The sequence below is a fragment of the Phoenix dactylifera genome, chromosome 9 (genome assembly GCF_051530095.1).
Source record: "Phoenix dactylifera cultivar Ajwa chromosome 9, Ajwa_hap1_PhDact_Kaust_v1.1, whole genome shotgun sequence".
In the NCBI taxonomy this organism is placed as follows: domain Eukaryota; kingdom Viridiplantae; phylum Streptophyta; class Magnoliopsida; order Arecales; family Arecaceae; genus Phoenix; species Phoenix dactylifera.
In genome coordinates, this window is record NC_143198.1 from 1,740,202 (window position 1) to 1,759,475 (window position 19,274).

The 19,274-nt window shown below is 44.0% G+C and overlaps 1 protein-coding gene and 1 pseudogene across 6 annotated transcripts; both read left to right on the forward strand.

The window, feature by feature from the left end:
• The first annotated feature begins 8,028 nt into the window (after window positions 1-8,028).
• On the forward strand, window positions 8,029-15,825 carry LOC103719429 (histidine-tRNA ligase). Of its 6 annotated transcripts, none has more exons than XM_008808667.6 (8): window positions 8,029-8,230; window positions 8,745-8,847; window positions 10,499-10,604; window positions 11,805-11,987; window positions 13,561-14,031; window positions 14,136-14,216; window positions 14,290-14,386; window positions 15,501-15,825. In XM_008808667.6, the coding sequence occupies exons 2-7, from the start codon at window positions 8,800-8,802 to the stop codon at window positions 14,355-14,357; spliced, it is 957 nt and encodes a 318-aa protein (XP_008806889.1). In that variant the 5' UTR covers window positions 8,029-8,230; window positions 8,745-8,799; the 3' UTR covers window positions 14,358-14,386; window positions 15,501-15,825. The 6 variants fall into 6 exon arrangements, with proteins under 6 accessions (XP_008806889.1, XP_008806891.1, XP_026665171.1 ...); XM_008808668.6 differs by having other exon boundaries at window positions 8,079-8,230; window positions 8,684-8,847; XM_088703911.2 differs by lacking the exon at window positions 8,029-8,230 and adding an exon at window positions 8,640-8,658.
• Window positions 15,826-17,319: 1,494 nt separating this feature from the next.
• Window positions 17,320-18,956, forward strand: LOC103704547 (scarecrow-like protein 23 pseudogene; annotated as a pseudogene).
• The last annotated feature ends 318 nt before the right edge of the window (window positions 18,957-19,274 follow it).

Consider the following 19,274-nt stretch of genomic DNA (forward strand, 5'->3'; position numbering starts at 1 on the left):
GACGCTTCACATTGATGGGTCGTCGAACCCCGAAGGTGGAGGGGCCGGGCTGGTCCTTACCAGTCCCGATGGAGTGATAGCCGAGTATGCCTTGAGGTTCGGATTTCCAGTGACTAACAACGAGGCGGAATACGAGGCCCTAGTCACAGGACTCAAACTCACCAAGGAGCTCGGCATCCGGCGTCTGAAGGTCTTCACCGACTCCCAGCTGGTGGTCGGGCAGGTCCGAGGGGAGTTCGAGGCTCGGAGCCCGACCATGCAGAGCTATGTCTGAAAGGTGCAAGCACTCATTCCCGACCTCGGCAGTGTTGACATTCAGCAGGTCCCAAGAAGCGAAAATGCCAGGGCCGACAGGCTGTCCCGCTTGGTGGGCGCAGACGCGCACAACTTGTCGAGGGCGATCTACCTGGAGACCCTAGATGCCCCGAGCATCGGCGAGGCCGGAGCGGTGATGGCGATTGATCCGGAGCCATCTTGGATGGACCCGCTCGTCGCCTACCTCGCCGAAGGGATCCTCCCAGAGGACGAAAATCAAGCTCGGCGACTCGTCATGAAGTCCGCCCACTACGTACTCTATGAAGGGAGGCTGTATCGGACCTCGTTCACCGCCCCCCTCTTAAGGTGCCTCCGCCCCTCGGAAGCGGCCTACGCCCTCAGCGAAGTCCACGAAGGCATCTGCGGATCGCACCTGGGGGCTAGGTCCTTGGCGCATAAGATCATGAGGCAAGGCTATTATTGGCCTACCTTGTTGGAGGACTCAAAGGATCATGTACGGAAATGCGACGCCTGCCAGCGCCACGCCAACGTCCAGAGAGTCCCTTCTGTCCCCTTGGCACCAATCACTGCACCCTGGCCCTTCGCCCAGTGGGGAATGGATATCCTCGGACCATTCCCCGTCGCTTCAGCTCAGCGGAAATTTTTGATTGTTGCAATCGACTACTTCACCAAGTGGGTGGAGGCAGAGCCGCTGGCCACTATCACGGAGGTGCAAGTCCGGAAGTTCGTGAAGAAGAACATCATTGTCCGATTTGGGGTACCTCGGGTCCTCATCTCGGATAATGGGCGACAGTTCGACAACAAGCATTTCCGTGACTTCTGCGAGGAGTTCGGGATCGAGCATCGGTTCACATCTGTGTCGCATCCCCAAACCAACGGCGAGGCCGAGGTCACAAATCGGACAATCCTCCAAGGAATCAAAGCGCGAATCGGTCGGACGGGGCAAGCTTGGGTCGAAGAACTCGAGAATGTCCTTTGGACGTATCGGACCATGCATCGGACCCCTACCGGGGAGACGCCTTTCAGCCTAACCTATGGCACGGAAGCCGTTGTCCCCGTGGAGCTCGGACTCCCCTCACCTCGGGTGGCCGCGCACCGACCCGAGGCCAATTCGGAACAACTCCGAGGGAACCTGGATCTCTTGGAAGAAGCGAGGGAAATGGCGCAGGTTCGGATGGCGATGTATCAACGGAGGGTGGCCCGATATTACAACTCCAAGGTCCGACCGAAGCTTTTCAGAATCGGAGATCTGGTGCTAAGGCGAGCTAAAGCATCTCGACCTGTGGAAGGTGGGAAGCTAGCGCCAAATTGGGAAGGCCCATATAAGGTTCGCTGGGTAAACCGACCTGGCTCCTACCAGTTGGAGGCCCTAGATGGTCGAGAAATTCTAAGGAGCTGGAATTCCGCTAACCTGCGGATGTATTACCAGTAGAACGACGATGCCAGAAAGACAGTTCAAAAATGTATAACACTTTGCATTTCAATAATTTCTGGTTACAACGGCGTGCTCGTGTGATTACAAGGAATTCCCAGAGGGGAATTAGGGTGTAAAGAAAGTAAAGAAGAGGTGGAGACTCCGAGGAGCTGAAGATCTGGGATCCCGAAACCTCCATCTGAAGCGGTTGCAATCCCGTCGGAAGTGGGTGCTTCCAACCGGAGGCGCCATCGGCGTCTCACGAAAGAGACGAAGAGCCGACGCGGATGAAGAAGAAGTGGACGAAGGAGAAGTCCACGCTGCCTCCAACCGAAAGCGCCATCCACGCCCCACGAAGAGGATGAGGAGCCGCCGCCGACGAAGCTCCCGCTGCCTCCAGAGGAACGCCACCTCCAAGGGATATTCCGGTCCTCCCCAGTGTTAGGGGAGAGAAGGAGTACAAGAGGGAAGAGCATATGGAGGCGCGGTCCCGGATCAGGCATCTGGTGCAGAGCTCAATCGGGAGGCTGAACTTCAAGGAGGGGAGATGTGATCCCGGATGAAACGCCTAGAGCGGAGTTCCGCCGGGGAGACCCTCCTTGCTGATCCCAGATGAAACGGCTAGTTGGCTGAAGTCGCGAGGGGCGCGCCTCCCGTTCCTTCGGCAGGAGTCTCTCAGCCATGCGCCAGAGAGAAGGTCCACGATCCATGGCAACTTGAACAGCTCCGGCTTGGCAAACTCCATCGCACCTGCACCTGTATTTATAGCCAAACTGCAGCCCCCCGGTCATTCCGATGCGGGTGGCTCCCATAAATGCGGACGCATTGAATCCGGAGCCGTTCTGGCTCTCGAGGCGTATCTTCCCGCGATTTCCTAAGCGTCATTCTCCTTAATCGCATTCTTTGTGCAGGACACTCCGGGTGGCACGTACCCCTGGGTCCACATATCTCCGCTCGCGCCCAGGCCGCATCCGCCTCGAAGAACGCGCGCATCGCGGCCGCTTAACTGACACTCCTCGCAAGCAGCAACTGGCGATCCGATTTCCCAGGTAACGCATCAATTAGCGTTTAATGCCCTTCTGGTGTTCCCCAGGCAACGCTTGGAGAAGAGGAGAAACACGATCGCAGCTGGCCACGGAGAAACCCCGTCGGGCTGCAAGCAACGGGCGCATGGCCAACGAGCGGAATTTCCCGAGGCACGGCCCTCGGATGCCAGGCTAACCCGATGATCATCCCGGGAGCAGACTAGCCTGAAGCCCCGACCGGTCGTCTTGGCTTGCGCCAGCCTTGGCCGACCAACGAGCGGAATCTCCCGAGGCTCGGCCCTCGGATGCCAGGCTAACCCGATGATCATCCCGGGAGCAGACTAGCCTGAAGCCCCGACCGGTCGCCTTGGCTTGCGCCAGCCTTGGCCGACCAACGAGCGGAATCTCCCGAGGCTCGGCCCTCGGATGCCAGGCTAACCCGATGATCATCCCGGGAGCAGACTAGCCTGAAGCCCCGACCGGTCGCCTTGGCTTGCGCCAGCCCTGGCCGACCAACGAGCGGAATCTCCCGAGGCTCGGCCCTCGGATGCCAGGCTAACCCGATGATCATCCCGGGAGCAGACTAGCCTGAAGCCCCGACCGGTCGTCTTGGCTTGCGCCAGCCTTGGCCGACCAACGAGCGGAATCTCCCGAGGCTCGGCCCTCGGATGCCAGGCTAACCCGATGATCATCCCGGGAGCAGACTAGCCTGAAGCCCCGACCGGTCGCCTTGGCTTGCGCCAGCCTTGGCCGACCAACGAGCGGAATCTCCCAAGGCTCGGCCCTCGGATGCCAGGCTAACCCGATGATCATCCCGGAAGCAGACTAGCCTGAAGCCCCGACCGGTCGCCTTGGCTTGCGCCAGCCCTGGCCGACCAACGAGCGGAATCTCCTGAGGCTCGGCCCTCGGATGCCAGGCTAACCCGATGACCATCCCGGGACCAGACTAGCCTGAAGCCCCGACCGGTCGCCTCGGCTTGCGCCAGCCTTGGCCGACCAACGAGCGGAATTTTCTGAGGCCTAACCCTCGGATGCCTGGCTTAGTGCCGGAAGAATTTCCTGAGGCCTAACCCTCGGATGCCTGGCTTAGTGCCGGAAGAATTTCCTGAGGCCTAACCCTCGGATGCCTGGCTTAGCGCCGGAAGAATTTCCTGAGGCCTAACCCTCGGATGCCTGGCTTAGCGCCGGAAGAATTTCCTGAGGCCTAACCCTCGGATGCCTGGCCTAGTGCCGGAAGAATTTCCTGAGGCCTAACCCTCGGATGCCTGGCTTAGTGCCGGAAGAATTTCCTGAGGCCTAACCCTCGGATGCCTGGCCTAGTGCCGGAAGAATTTCCTGAGGCCTAACCCTCGGATGCTTGGCTTAGTGCCGGAAGAATTTCCTGAGGCGGGTGATGCCTCGATGACGCCAGAGGACGTCTGGCCGCCGAAGGGTCGCTCGCGCCCCAAAGGCGAATCGACACCATTAAGGAAGGATGTCCGCCGAAATCCTCAGACTGCCAGGCCAGCAACAACCGCCATACGCCATAAAGAAGGCGGGAAGCTCGAAGCGCGCGCGCCTCTCCGAGGGATGGCGGCAATCTCGAAGCATCACTCCCTTCACCCGTTCTCCTTCTGGTTCCAGGCTCGGAAGTGGGGGGCTACTGTTACGGGGGAACTAAGCCGCCATGCTCCACGTGACCGGCACGCGCGCCCATGAAGACTACGGCTGTCCTTTGATCCAGCAATCCGACCCCGAGTCGGACATCTTCGGCTCCACAGCCCGACCTCGAGTCGGCTGCCCTTCGATCCAGCAGTCCGGCCCCGAGTCGGACATCTTCGGCTTCGCAGCCCGACCCCGAGTCGGCTGCCCCTTAATCTAGCAATCCGACCCCAAGTCGGATATCCTCAGCACCGCAGCCCGACCCCGAGTCGGCTGCCCCCTGATCCGGCACTCCGACCCCGAGTCGGAGATCTCTTGATAACGACAGGCTGCTTCCCAGAGGCACGCCGAGGCCTCCTGCTCCACTACTCCCTGCAACGGCTGTATCCGATGCTGTTCCACGATCTCCTGTATCAGCCGTACAAAGCGGAACTCCACTACGCCCTGTCATGGCCGTACCCAGCGCTGCTCCATGACGCCCTGTAACGGCCATGTCAGTGGCCACTCCATCGCGCTCCACGATGGCAAACCCCCCGGAGAGACCCCCCAGCCAGGTATATATGCGGCTGGGGGGAGAAGGGGGGGTAAGCAATATCTTCCAGAGCACTCTCTTGCTTGCTATTATCATCTCCCTTCCTCCTCCAATCTCCTCTGACTTGATCGTCGGAGGGCCCCCACTACCCCAGTGGTGGTGCGAGGCTTGCTTGCAGGTTTCCCGGTGGAAGGTGGAGCACAATCAACATCAACCAAGGCAGCTCAGACGGAATCCCGTTCACACCGCTGTGCCAATCGTTCTCGGTTTGGACCACCAGCAACATAAGGATACAGAAATAAATATAAATTTTAAAATAATATCATGCGAAAAAACCTTTCAAAATAATAAAATTGGAAAATTCTAATAGAGATTGACCCGAGAAAAGATTGGTGACAGCATGGGATGGTTATGATTAAAAAAGAATCTTAAAATTTCAATCAATATTTTCATCCCACCATTCATGTGAAGCAAAATTATAGGCACATATCGCAGGTGTTGTAAGTGTTTTTTTTTTTTGGTGTACCGACGTCTCACTACATCAATCATGAGTATGCCCAGAATAATCATAGTACAAAACATGCTCTAATGCCACCAGCACATGCTTCAAATCTCCCCTATAGAAAAGCTCCAGAATGGTGTGCTGCAAATGAGGCAACCCAGTCCGCCGCACTGTTCGTCTCTCGAAAGACGTGCGCGACTCGAAATGAGTCCGGCTCCCCCACAAGATAACAGATATCATAAACAAAAGGATGCAGGTCTGGCCTGACACGCCAGCTCCGTACCGGCATTGTAAGTGTTCGACCAGATAGTTGTCCTTAGCATGTGAAGTGCACGTGATTACTGCAGGATAACCGAGAAGAGGGGTCTCCATGTTTAATGAATGGGTAGGCATATAGATTTCCCTTCACAAAACTGTGATTTTATTATTGGATAATTGAAATTGATAGATACAATCTTACTAAGCGATAGATATCAGTTGTACTTGTTTTTTCTCTCTCTCATTTTCCTACGTTCTTATAATATGTTGATTGAGTCAAGGTAAGGCGTTGTGTTACATGCAATACTATGATAACTATGAGCATTGATAGAGTAGAAATTGGCATTTAGCATTGATATACACAAACAAACATACACACAATCTCGATTTAGATTCGTTTTTGGTAGTTTTCAGAGCTTATACTTCAATTCCAAACATGAAAGAAATAAGTTAGCAAGATTCCGAATTATGTTAGGTGACATCTTTTTGCTTTTCTGTTACCATTAGTAAAGTTTCATGAACAAAATAAAAATAAAAAATAGCAAAATATAAAAATACAAAAATTTGCAAACTACTGAACATGTTTGAATAATTATAACTCTACTTTCCTTTGAGTGCATAATGGCTCTCCACAACTCATTCGGAGAGAGTAAAAGGGTGTACTTGATCAATTGCCTCAAGTATTTTGATATTTTCCATTGTGACAACAGCTTACAATAAAGTGCATCCCCCCAAGCAACTACACATTCCCTTCCCTATGTTCTAGTTTTCTACAGAAGTAGATAGCACAAGGAATGGCACCTGTAGTTGACTCATCTTAATTAAAAAGCAAAAGCATTTCAATTTGGTATTAATAGTTAGGTATATTTGAAACATTTACTTTTCAGATAATAGTTTGTACATACATTCATGTCATAAACCAACACAAGGATCATGCACTTCCCTGCAGTTCTGCATGCTTAAGTTGCCCCACCATTTGATGATTTAAATCAACTACATTTTATTTCGAAATACTTTGAAGTGCCGGTCGCTCGCACAAAAGATTCCTCAAACCTAGATGCTGCTGGTAGATCTCATGTATTACACCAGTCGCACTAACTCGCATCATTTTTCCCATGCTAAACGATGACAGGTGGTGTTTGGTGACCTAAATAGGAACTCTAAGGTAATTTTTATCTCGGAGTAATCCGATGCCCGATGATCTAAGATCACCGCATTTATTATGCTATATTTCAATAATTCAAAATTTCTAGATATGCACGAATAACCAGTTTGGTATTATATGGAAATCCAAAATTATAGACCATATAATACTAAAATCACCATTCCATATAATACCAAAACTACCATTGATATATCTCATAAAAATATATTTATTAAATATCTAAAATATATTATAATAAAATATTAATGTATTTATTAAATAATAAATTATTAATATATTCTAAAAATATATTTATTAGTTCTATAAATACTAATCTTATAAAGATATATTAATTATTATTATAGAATTAATATTTTTATTTATACTCAAAATAGATTAATTTTAATATTAAAAATATTTATTTTGATTAGAAAATAAAGAAAATAGAAGTAATATACTAAATAATTTCACTTTACAAATATAAAGTACAATAATATATTTCTATTCTAATTTAAAACTACCAATGAACAATAACATGTCATTAATATGATTAATAATTTGTTATAATATAATATATATCATAAATACAATATATATAATATTAATGTAATATCATATCATATATATAAAATCAATATAATATATTAGCGGTATATTAATATACCAATTTTTTTCTGTCGGACCGAAGGATATTTTTACTCTAAAATTTCAACCCAAGATCGTTGTTTTGAGATATTCCATTACTAGATTGGATGGCGATTTGAGGAGTGAAGATGATCTTAGATTTTTATCATGCAGGATTACCGTGGTGGAACTTAATACAATAATCTCATCACCTCCACTCATATCATTTTTGAGCTTATGACAATCACTCTGTCTCGTTTATGTGACTCAATGGAGGGCCAAGCATCATAATTTTATGCCTATTTTGTATATCGTGAACTTTTCATGTGACTAAACTAGAGGCTGGCATTATAATTTTATGCCTATTTTGCATATCAATATTTGTTTGCTTGTTTATTTTGATTTTATTTATTATTATTAATTTTTTTTTGTACATGCAATCCACGGTTTAAATATTCGATCAAGAGACCTTGATTGTGACCTGAAAGTCAAACCAGGGCGGGGAAGTGGAGTTGTCCAAGGCGAACAGTGGACAACCGTTGCACGTGTTAAGTTCTAACGCGTGTGGTTGCAAAGAAGGAAGCTCCTTCCGTCCCCTTTGGTTACTTTCCTCTTTTAGGTCGGGGCACTGCCCTTTGGTTGCCCTTTCATAATTTATTCCCGAAGTTTCTTTCCTCCGGCTTCTCATCTCCGCTTTCTTTTTTTTATTCGTCCGAAGCCCTAACCGGGTCGACGGATAAATCCTGGGAATAAACGTGGTGGCATTAAGGGGGACGATCTCGGGTGGGGAGATTGGGCGATCTTGGCGGCCTAAGTAATTCCTATCCTCTGATTAATCTCTATAGTGGTTCAAAATTTCTGTCTTGTGGAATTCCATCTTTTCCTCGTATGGTCAATTTTTTTTTTAAAAAAAAATTTAGAGACTATTTGTGCGAAGGATGAGTAATTTTTTGATTCGTTTCAATGGGAGTTACGTATGGTTGATCTTTGGATGACGTTTTCAAATTTTTGCGTGTGACTGATTGTCTATAGAAAACCTAGTTTTGTAGTCTGTATTGTTTTGATTCGTTTGGCTCCGAAGTAGATGAGCTTTTGCCAATTCTTGGTATTTTGCAGCTGGTATTGCTGTAATAATATGTTTAGGCTTTGAAAGTTTAAATTTTGATCTATAATTTTTGCCGGTAGAAAACGATTGAGCGCTTTCCTCAATTTAGGGGTTCGCTGTCCACGGTAGCTGATGCGGTTGGTTTAATTTTTTTTTCTTCAGGATTTTGTGTTAAGCATTAGTATTATGCCTTTTTCATGCATGCTGAGACGCTGCTGATCAGGTTTCGTCGAAGTCTTGCTCGTGTTTGCTGAATTTCTCAAGAATTAGAAGGGAAGATGTCTGGTGGAGAAGTGCGAAAGGTCTCTCGTCAAGATATACAACTTGTAAGAAAGCTTCTATACTTCTAATATGCTTTCGGTTTACGTTCTGTTTCTTTCTTTGTTAAGTCATATTTTATTGGTAATAATTTAAGTCTTCACCGTCTTTTATTTATTTATTTATTTATTTATTGACCTGCTTATTTGCAAGCCGCTGCAAATTTACTTCATAGTTTGCTGGATCATACCACACGTCCCGTGTGAATTTATTTTCATTTGGTCATCTTGTTGTAAAACTATTATTGCTATTTTTAGGATTGTTGTTTTTGTTGTAATTATTGTTTTAATCTGAAATAATTTTAATTTTTCTCCATAGGATCCTAGGTGATTGTTAGCTTTGTTGTGTATCATTTTTTTTTTTAATTGTAAGATGGATTAGTGTTTCTTGTTTCAATTAGGTGCTTATTATTGATCCCAGCCAAGGTCCTTGATACTAGGTACTGTATTTGTAGCTTACCGATCTAGTATGGTACAATTGGTCCGGTATATCATGCACCCTTTATTGAGATAGCTCTTAACTTTTTTTTTCTCATGTTTATCATAACACCGTTTGAAATCGGGCGGTACAGGTTGGTTTCGTATGGTACACAATGTTTTTGGGTGGTATGGGGTGGTTCGCTTAGTTTAGACGGGCACGAACTGATTCAGTTTATTACCGAAACAAACCTTGGTACCATACCTGTACCTGACTAGTACAGGTTGTAACAAGTCGGTATGACAGATCTTATTTTTGTTTGTAATTAACCTAGCTGCTATGAATTGTTCTTCCTTTCATAAAAGAGATGTGAAAGGAGTTCAAGAAAATAAAACAATATCTATTTTCTTCTCATGGTGAGTGCAATTTTGACATGTCTACCTCCGTTATCTTTATATCTTACAAAACCTGCCATGTAGAGGCTTGATTCATTTATATTGCAGTGTACTCTTGTCAATTGGGATTGCTTTGCTCTGTAGTGTTCAAATCGATGAGCTAGGGCATATAAGATGACGTAACCTTTTGTATCAATATGATTAATTTGTAATCATATGGGAAAAATGTTTTGCATGCGACAGATCTTCTGCCTCCAGGTAGAAGAGTATCTTGCTACATCAGTTATTTCCTTATTCTACCGTCCATGGCACAAAGCTCATATTTTGCTATTCTCGAAGCATATCTTTCTTTGTTCCTGCCATGCACCATGCCATGATCGAGTTGCTAGATTACTCTACACTCTGCACCATCTGTCATGGCTGGTTAACTTTCTTCTTTTGCATCATATGAACGACATTTCTTTGATTCCTGATGCCCTCTTTTCTACTGTAATATACCTTGATATTATTAATAAATAAAGAGAAAATCTTCTAGCCTCTCTATTTTTGGTTTGTTCTTTCATATTCCTACTTGTGGTAGTCAAATAATTACTTAAAGCAACTCTAGTTTTCCGTTTTGGGCTACCCTGATTTATATAATTCTCTGGTTGGCAATTGTATTTTACATTTATTATAGCAATTTATATTGGTATACCTTTTACTGTCTTTCTTAATATATTCACTATCTAGCTTCCTAGCTTCCTTTAATAGACATTCCAAGCATAGATCACCATTTTTCATCTTATGGAACAAAGCAACTTGCGATTTTTTTAATATTGTTTCTTATATCTCTTATTTTCTATTTCAGGTTCAAAATCTTATCGAGCGTTGTCTTCAGCTGTATATGAATCAAAAAGAAGTGGTTGAGACACTCTCTCTTCAGGCAAAAATAGAACCTAGTTTCACTGAACTTGGTAATTACATTTCAAAGCATCTTTGTGCAACTGGGATTTATTTTGTGGATTGTAGAGCAAAAGATGGTTAGACTCAAATTAGAATCAGCTAGCTGCTGCCCTTTTTTTTATATAGATATCTGAATGTGACGCATATGGCTTAAATGGTTCCCAAACAGAATAAATGTAATCTTTCTTTTAAAAAGATGAAGTCCTTGCATATGAATGAATGTTGCAAGCGTTTATTTCCTGACAGCTGTTAATTGTAAATGGAGTAATATAATATGGAAATGATGAAGCATGTGGTGGAAGTATCAATGACGTTGTATGGCCACAATTACCACAGAAAATTAAAGGTGTAAAATATGCCACATATGGGGCCATATGTGTGCTTCTGTAGATAATATGAAAGAAACATCATGCATCTTATGAGAATAGTCAAAGGTTTTGTAATAATTCTATCAAAGAAAATGTTTGTAGTAACAAAAATATGGCTTATAGATCTCTTGTCAGACTGTGAGCAAAGAACGAAGAATATATTTTGTCTTCTGAATGTTCAAGATATATGGTTCTTCTATATAAAGAATATTTGCATTCTAAGAATTTTCTTCTGAGTTTAAAGGAGTTCCACCATAAATTCCTTGCATGTTGTCAGGAACTTTATGAGCGACAGTTATAATGTGAATCAGCCTCTTATGTTTGAAGCGTAATTTCCAAACCTTTATCATAGTGCTGTGCATTTTGCTTGTTTTTTAGGATTTTATTTCGCACTATCTTTCAACATGTCTACCTATTTAGAATTGGCTGTGTTCAAATTTGGTCGACTTACCTTAACATTCCTCTTAGGCTGCATTGATAATTATAGATACCAGTCTGCAATAAGATTATCATTATGCTGGTAAATCACACTGTATAACTATTCAACCATTGATTCATGTGATTGTCGTTATGCTGGGAAATCACACCGCGAACCAACTTGATGGAGAGAGAAATGTAACTTCCCATATGATTTTCAAATGCTATTAGCTAAGACAGTAAGGCATGACGTTATTCTTAAAAATCAAGTAAACTTTCTGCCAAAATAAAGCTAACAATGTGCTAACATATCAACTTAGGACAGTTGACTGTTCTATATAAGAAGCTGCACCGTTTTACTTTTCTAAGCATGTGTATCAGATGAACTTATTCTACTATTGGCTGCATCTTTTGTTTGCTTTCCAGTTTGGCAAAAACTTGAGGAAGAGAATCGAGAATTTTTCAAGGCATATCATCTTAGACTGATGCTTAAGAACCAAATTATGATATTCAACAAGCTTCTGGAGAAACAGGTTGAGCTCATGCACAAAGTATGTCCATCTGGAGTTGCTCCTATACCTCTGTCCAATGGCTCCAATAATTCGACATGTATGACTTCTTCCACTTTATGTTCTTTCAGTCTTTTTGTGAAATTGGATCTGTCATCCTCTTGTTCACTATTTTGATATTTTTGTCCAAACCATACCTTTGATTTTTATTATTGGCTTTACATAAATGAAATGAGGTTTGTTTGTATATGGTTATCATTTTCTTCGTTTTTTTCAAAAATTAAAGATTCTGTTCTCTGACAATTTGATTACAAATTTAACATTTTGTTTGAGCAGCGATGTCTATCTCCATGAGATGCTCAAAGATTGATTTATTAGATGTTGAGTTATTGTTTTTTTCCCTCAAAAATATATTGCATACATTGTAGTGATCATTGAGTAATGATATGATAAAACATTTAATACTACATTTTTTTAACTAAAAAAAATAGTTTGATTTTATTTCCTTAATAATTATTTAATTCCTTAATAAATCCTATCCATTAAAAAAATTCTGTTTTGTGAGTGGGAGTAATGGAGGCAGTGGTTTTCTCATCCTTTTAGACAGGAAGCTCCAACATTCACGAGATTGCATAAAATTTGGTTCTTAGCCAAGGTTTGAAAACTTGGCTTCAGCTACATTCGATTCTACGAAGTTTCCGAATGCTGGCAGTTTCATTTAGTTTCAATCCAAGTTTCGCAGTTTAGGTGGAAGATGACAAGGTATATTAATATCACAAAATATACTAATATATGAACTGTCAACATTTGTCTTACTTGCTTATTGAACTTTAATTGCTCAATTAAAGTTTTTAGTGCACACTTTGACCAAATTTGTGTTATGACAATTTTGAAGTTTTTAGTGCACACTTTGACCAAATTTGTATGAAAATATTAACAATTAAAATTATATAAGATAAAAAAATATTATATTTTTTGTATCAAATATCATTATTACTTTTTAATTATAGCTTAAATAAAAATAATCATGGATTATTTATTCTTAGAGAGTTTGTAAGAAAAGTTATATATGAATATAGGAATACATAGAAGTGGATTTTTAAATTTTTTTTACAATAAAAATTCTTGAGAATATTATAAAGAATAAAATAAAGTATGAGAAAAGGATATTTTATAAAAAAATAATGTTTAACATATGAAATGTCATAATGTACATTACATGATTATTTAATGACCCGAATATATCTGGATAAGAAGTGTGCTGTATCTTGGTGGTGAAGGGATTGGTTCGAATTTTGAGTTATATAATAAATGTTTGAGAATCTGGATTCAAAAAGTATTTAAAATCCAATTTCGCGTCTGGATCAATTAAGGTTTACAAATAAATATCCAAATTTGGATCCACTTCGGATTCAGAAGCAAATATGGTTGGATAAAATCTGACCCGTTTTCAACCGTAGTTTTGAGTCAGGCACATGCCTAACATGAGCGATATGCTACTATGTTTGAAGTCATCAGCCTTGGTTATTGGGATTGTTCATTAATTGCAATTCTATCTTATGTCATTGGGGTACCGTTGATTCTTATAAACACATTTACACTTAATTGCTTAAATTCATCATGTCGCTCTTACTGTGTGAAAAATAAATGTCACATCTTCGCACTTGTTTCAGTGCATCAAACGCCATCATGCTATTTGTCAGAACGGGCATCTACATCTTCAAGGCCAGATGGCATGCTTTGCAATGGAGGCGCTGTGGGTGCCATATTAAATAGTAGGCCTGCAGTAACGGGCATTCAGCTTGGTAATGATGCATCCGTTCTTACTGGAAGCATGGACACTTCAACAAGCCTGCTGTCGACACAGAACTCAGCCATGGGAAGGCTTCAAGGAATTAATGGGACGGCTATAAAGTCGGAACCTAGCTATTCAAGCAATTCTGAGTTTTCATTCTGTACTGATAGTAGTTTTCTAGAAACGCAACCACCAATTGCAGATCCACCTGCTGGATCCTTCAGCAGCTCAGAGTTGACTGGACAACCATTGAATGATCCACTTCCAGATGAGTCATTCGGATTTTTAAGCCAGATTCCTCGAAATTTCAGTTTTTCAGATTTAGCAGATCACTTCACTCAAAGTACTGGTGTGTCTCGATAACCTCATTTTAAGTGTAGTTACACTCGTTGTTCTGTCCCCTCTAGCTTTTCCCTGAACAGTATAAGCGGCTTGCTTTTCTTTTGTTTATAGATATATTGGAGAATTATGGTAGGTCGCCTTTCCTTCCAGCTGAAGCAAATAACTTCTCAAGTTCTCCTGGAGAATGTAAAGGTGACATTCTTAGTTTCCTATTTTCCCCTCGCCTCTTGAGTTTGGTTACTAATATCTTCCCCTGTTATTTTAGAGGGAGAAAATAGGAGACTAGATTCTATTTCTGAAGGCGTCAGTTATGAGGATTTTGAGAGAAACTGATTAAAAATCTAATTGGAGCAACTGTTAAGGTAACTTTCTACCATATGTGCAAATACAGATTCCGCATTGACCTGTTACCATTTGCCATGTGTCGGCAAATTTGTTGTAGCCATGAATGTATCGATCGTCCTTGTACTCCCATGAAAATGCTCAAGAAAGTAACTTTTCTTAGCTCTTTAACCGGCTAAGTGATTCTTAATCTTGTAGAAGTGGTGAGATTTTACTTGGAATCTTTCACAGTAGCCTGACCTTTTTTGTTGGACCAATTTTGTTATGACTTGCTTTGATCAATACTGGCAATATGCTTTCAATTCCTTCTCCTGAAAGTGTTTGATTGCTTTATGATATCGTACACAAGACTTCGAGAATGCTGCTGATATGACCTGATAAAGTGGCCATCTAAAAGTGTTACTTACCATTGTAATGTGATAATGGATGGTTTTTTCCCAAGCCACTGAGTAATCTTTGGTTTTCTTAGACAAAAAATGGTTGTTATGATAGCCATTTATTGGCTGTAACTATAAATTATGGACAGTGATGGTAGAATTATGGTCTTTTTTAAATGTCTCACTGCTCATTAGAGTAAACATTTCTTTTCTGGATTGAAATAATTAACTTTGTAAACAATATTTTAATTGGTTGGAACAGTGAAAATGGCAAACCAACGGATGTTTTGTTGTTGTATGGCTATTTTAACAGGATAATGGCTATATAGCTGTTATTGAAATAAGATAATGTACATGTTTAATGTAATGGATGCTTCTGAAACCTTAGGAACTATAAAATTATAGCAACCATAATTTGAAAAGATGATTTTATGTACCATAATTCGAAAAGATGATTTTATGCATCGGTTCTTATTTTTCCTTAAGTACTTGAAGTGCCAACATGGGCAATTTTACCTTCTGCACTTTTATGTTTGATGATGAGCGATAGAAAATTAGATATACCAATAGTTTTCCTTTCGGAGGTCATGAAGTTCTCCATCATCGCTGAAACCTGTATGCAATTAAGAGGCAGTTAATCATAACGATCATTCTTACCTCTGCTACGGACGAGTAATTTTTTGCTCTTAGCGATTTAATCTTTTAATTACAAATTAATCTGATGCAGTTCTTAATCGTTCTTAGAATGGTACTGCAGGTTGACCGGGCAAGGGAGTAGCATTTGTACATGACTTATGGGTGGATAGGTTTCTTAAATTCTTGACATTTAGGCATTGCCTGCCTTTCAAAGGTTGCTTGCTGCTTGCGTGCTGGACTGTTGCTGATGCTTGTATTCGTTTGATCCGCCCATAATAATTACTTGTTTTTTAGTCAGAAGTCAACATCTTTGTCTTTTCAGACTAGTCTCAGTGTTGGAGACGTGGATTTAGGGCTTTCATGTTTTGTCCTTGGAAAATACCATGGAGGTGATAGTGTTTATATCTACTTTATGGGAAATTTCCTTTTCTTTTGTTTTGGTTTTATATGCGTGCACCTCTTCTTCCTCATATTACAGATTTATATTTTGAATGTGTGGGCATTTCTTGTCATTTCGTTGCAGCCATCATCAAGCACAAAAGGGCTTACTGCTGCTCCCTTCATCTTTTCATCAAATTGAAGATTTTCTGTTATATTCTCCTCTTTGCAAATTTGTTCACTTGTTTCTGTTGAGAATACGCATGCATGATGCCATGCATGCATGAGGCACATCAATTTCTCCTAAAACCTATGTATGTATGTATGTTGCCTTGTGACATTGCTCTGCTTGCTCTGATGCATTAGAAATGCTGCATGCTGGTCGACCCTGGAACAGTTGAGAGAAGCAGGGTTTAAGGGGTTTTGGACATTGTTTGATGAGGGTTTGTTTACAGGGGTACATCAATTTCTCCTAAAACCTATGTATGTGTGTATCTATGTTGCCTTGTCTAAGCATCTGAGTGTTGAGCCAGGCTCATGGTGACATTGCTCTGCTTGCTCTGCTGCATTAGAAATGTTGCATACTGGTCGACCCTGGAACAGGTGAGAGAAGCAGGGTTTAAGGGGCTTGGACATTGTTTGATGAGGTTTTGTTTACAGGGGGGGCACTTAGGAGCTCTTGTGCCGGGCTCCTTGTGACCAAGAGGAATAAAACAGCATCTCGGTTTACGACCATGAGTAGCGTCTACATATTCAAGAATATATATGTGGATATAGTGATTGACCACCGCAGAAACATGAGCCGCAAGGTGATTACAATTTTCTTTTTAATAGATGACCGACCGGCTGAAACTGTGATCGATTTAGATGTTGAATTATCGGTGTGGTTGAAATAGAGCTCTAGGGTTTTCTAGGCTGAGATGTTATTTTGATTGCAGAGTGGCTGCAAAGGCCATTGTTTCAAGCTTGCAGCCTTGCATGATATGTCCTCAATATATCATGAATCAAAATATCCATAAGCTCTGCCGCCGTATGATCGATCACTTTAAGCACAATTAATCCCAGGAGAGTTTGCATCCTAATTAATTTTTATTTAGATAACAGTTTTATTAAAATTAAATAATTTTAAAGACTTATCTGGTGTTATCTAAGTTACTTTTTTATTAACATGTAAGTAAATATGGGTTGATCCAAAATGCAATTGCAGCTTTAGTTATCTTGATGTTTGGGAGTTGCACTATTATCCCCCATGACAAAGGCTTGAGACTTACTTATCACTTTAATCCAAAATATTTTTATATAAAAATTTTAAAATAAATAAAAAAATAGCAATCCAAACCCTGGGTCCCATCACCTCAACCAATCAAATAATATAATTATCACTGAAGACAATCAATCCCCTTCCCGGCCTTTTATTCAATACGGGAAACAACTAACGGACGCAAACAAATACAGCAAAACGGCAGGCAGGCGGCTCCTAACGGATGCTGGCGTCAAACTTAACGGCGTCTCCGCGGCCGTAACGGCAGCCCTCCTTCCTCCTCGTCTCCTCCACCCCTCCTACCCCAAAAATTCTCGAATCCGAATTCCAGCGGTACACTCGTCTCTTCCCAAAATATCCACTCAGTTTTGTTTAATTCGTTCCCATGATGCTCCGGAGCCTCCTCCACCATTGATGCGAGCCCAACCTCCTCCGATCCCATGAGACCCAAGCGCTCCGACCGCGAGGACGAGGACCGGGCGCGCAAGAGGCAGCACCAGTCCGGCTCGCCGGAGGGCGAGGCGGCGAAGGAGAGGGGAGGCGGGGGAGGAGCGGAATCGAGGGGGCTTCGGATGCTGGAGCTGCTGCTCCAGTGCGCGGAGGCGGTGGCGATGGACCACCTGGCGGAGGCCCGCGACCTCCTTCCGGAGATCTCGGAGCTGGCCTCTCCCTTCGGCTCCTCGCCGGAGCGCGTCGCCGCCTACTTCTCCGAGGCCCTCCACGTCCGGATCGTGAGCTCCCTCCTCGGCGCCTACTCCCCTCTCGCACTCAAATCCCTCACCCTCGCCCAGAACCGACGAATCGCCCAAGCCTTCCAGGTCTACAATTCCATCGCCCCCCTCGTCAAATTCTCCCACTTCACCGCCAACCAGGCCATCTTCGAGGCCCTCGACGGCGAGGATCGCGTCCACGTCGTCGACCTCGACATCATGCAGGGACTCCAGTGGCCGGGCCTCTTCCATCTCCTCGCCTCCCGCCCGGCCAAGATCCGCTCCATCCGCATCACCGGTCTCGGCTCGTCCATCGAGCTCCTGGAGGCCACCGGCCGCCGGCTCTCAGACTAGCCGCCGGCCTCGGGCTCCACTTCGAGTTCCGGCCCCTCGAGGCCAAGATCGGCCACGTTACCGACCCCGGCGTCTTCGCCCCCCGCGACCCCCGGGAGGTCACCGTCGTCCACTGGATGCACCACTGCCTCTCCGACGTCACGGGCTCCGACCTCGGCACCGTCCGCCTCCTCAAGGCCCTCCGGCCGAAGCTCGTCACCGTCGTCGAGCAAGATCTGAGCCACGGTGGAGATTTCCTGGGGAGATTCGTGGAGGCGCTGCACTACTACTCGGCGCTGTTCGATGCTCTCGGGGACGGGGCGGAGATGGAGAGCGTGGAGCGGCACGCGGTGGAGCGGCAGCTACTGGCGGTGGAGATCAAGAACATCGTGGCGGTCGGGGGCCCGAAGAGGACGGGGGAGGCGAAGGTCGAAAGGTGGGGGGAGGAGCTCCGGCGGGCGGGGTTCCGGCGGGTGTCGCTGGCCGGGAGCCCCGGGGCGCAGGCCAGCCTCCTGCTGGGGATGTTCCCCTGGAAGGGATACACGCTGGTGGAGGAGGGTGGCTCCTTGAAGCTCGGGTGGAAGGATCTCTCCTTGCTCACCGCCTCGGCGTGGCGGCCCTCGGAGCCGCCGCCGCCGGCCAACGACGATGGCATTCGCCACCACGTCGTTTCATGAGAAATTTTACCATTGTTTTTTGTTTTGCATGTTCATTATTTTTCTCAGTATCGTATCAAATCTTCCTTACATCTTGCATGTTGAGATGATGCTGGTTTTAGCTGCCTTTGGAGACTACTGGGAGACGTAGGGCGGTGAAAGAGGATATGTAGCTTTATTTGCTGCTCACCAGTGAGAAGACGTGTCAGAAAGACATTCTTGCATTGTTTTCTTGTTTTTTTTTACTTCCTAAAAAAAAATTTTGTATCTTTTGCGCGAAGAAGGCTTTATCTTCCCTTCTTCGCGCGAATCTACTGTTGGATCGTGCAATGCGCAATAGAAACTTTCAAATAAATAAAAGAATTTGGAATGCTTTGAGATTTGTGTGGGCCACGATCCAATCTCGATGTTGCTAACAACCTGAGCTCTCTTTTGCGCTGATTGTGGAATGGAATATACGGTGCTGTAAAGTTGACTGGTGAACTGAACCCGGTCTTGATGGCTTTGGGGATTTCTATTCCTCTAAAGCATGGGAATGGATGCATTACACAATCATT

Bases quoted from the DNA above. Each gene is read 5' to 3' on its own strand.
- LOC103719429 (XM_008808667.6), top strand. From the start codon at position 8,800: ATGTCTGGTGGAGAAGTGCGAAAGGTCTCTCGTCAAGATATACAACTT. The intron at 10,605-11,804 runs GTAATTACATTT...TTTGCTTTCCAG, and splicing joins ACCTAGTTTCACTGAACTTG to TTTGGCAAAAACTTGAGGAA. The intron at 11,988-13,560 runs GTATGACTTCTT...CACTTGTTTCAG, and splicing joins TGGCTCCAATAATTCGACAT to TGCATCAAACGCCATCATGC.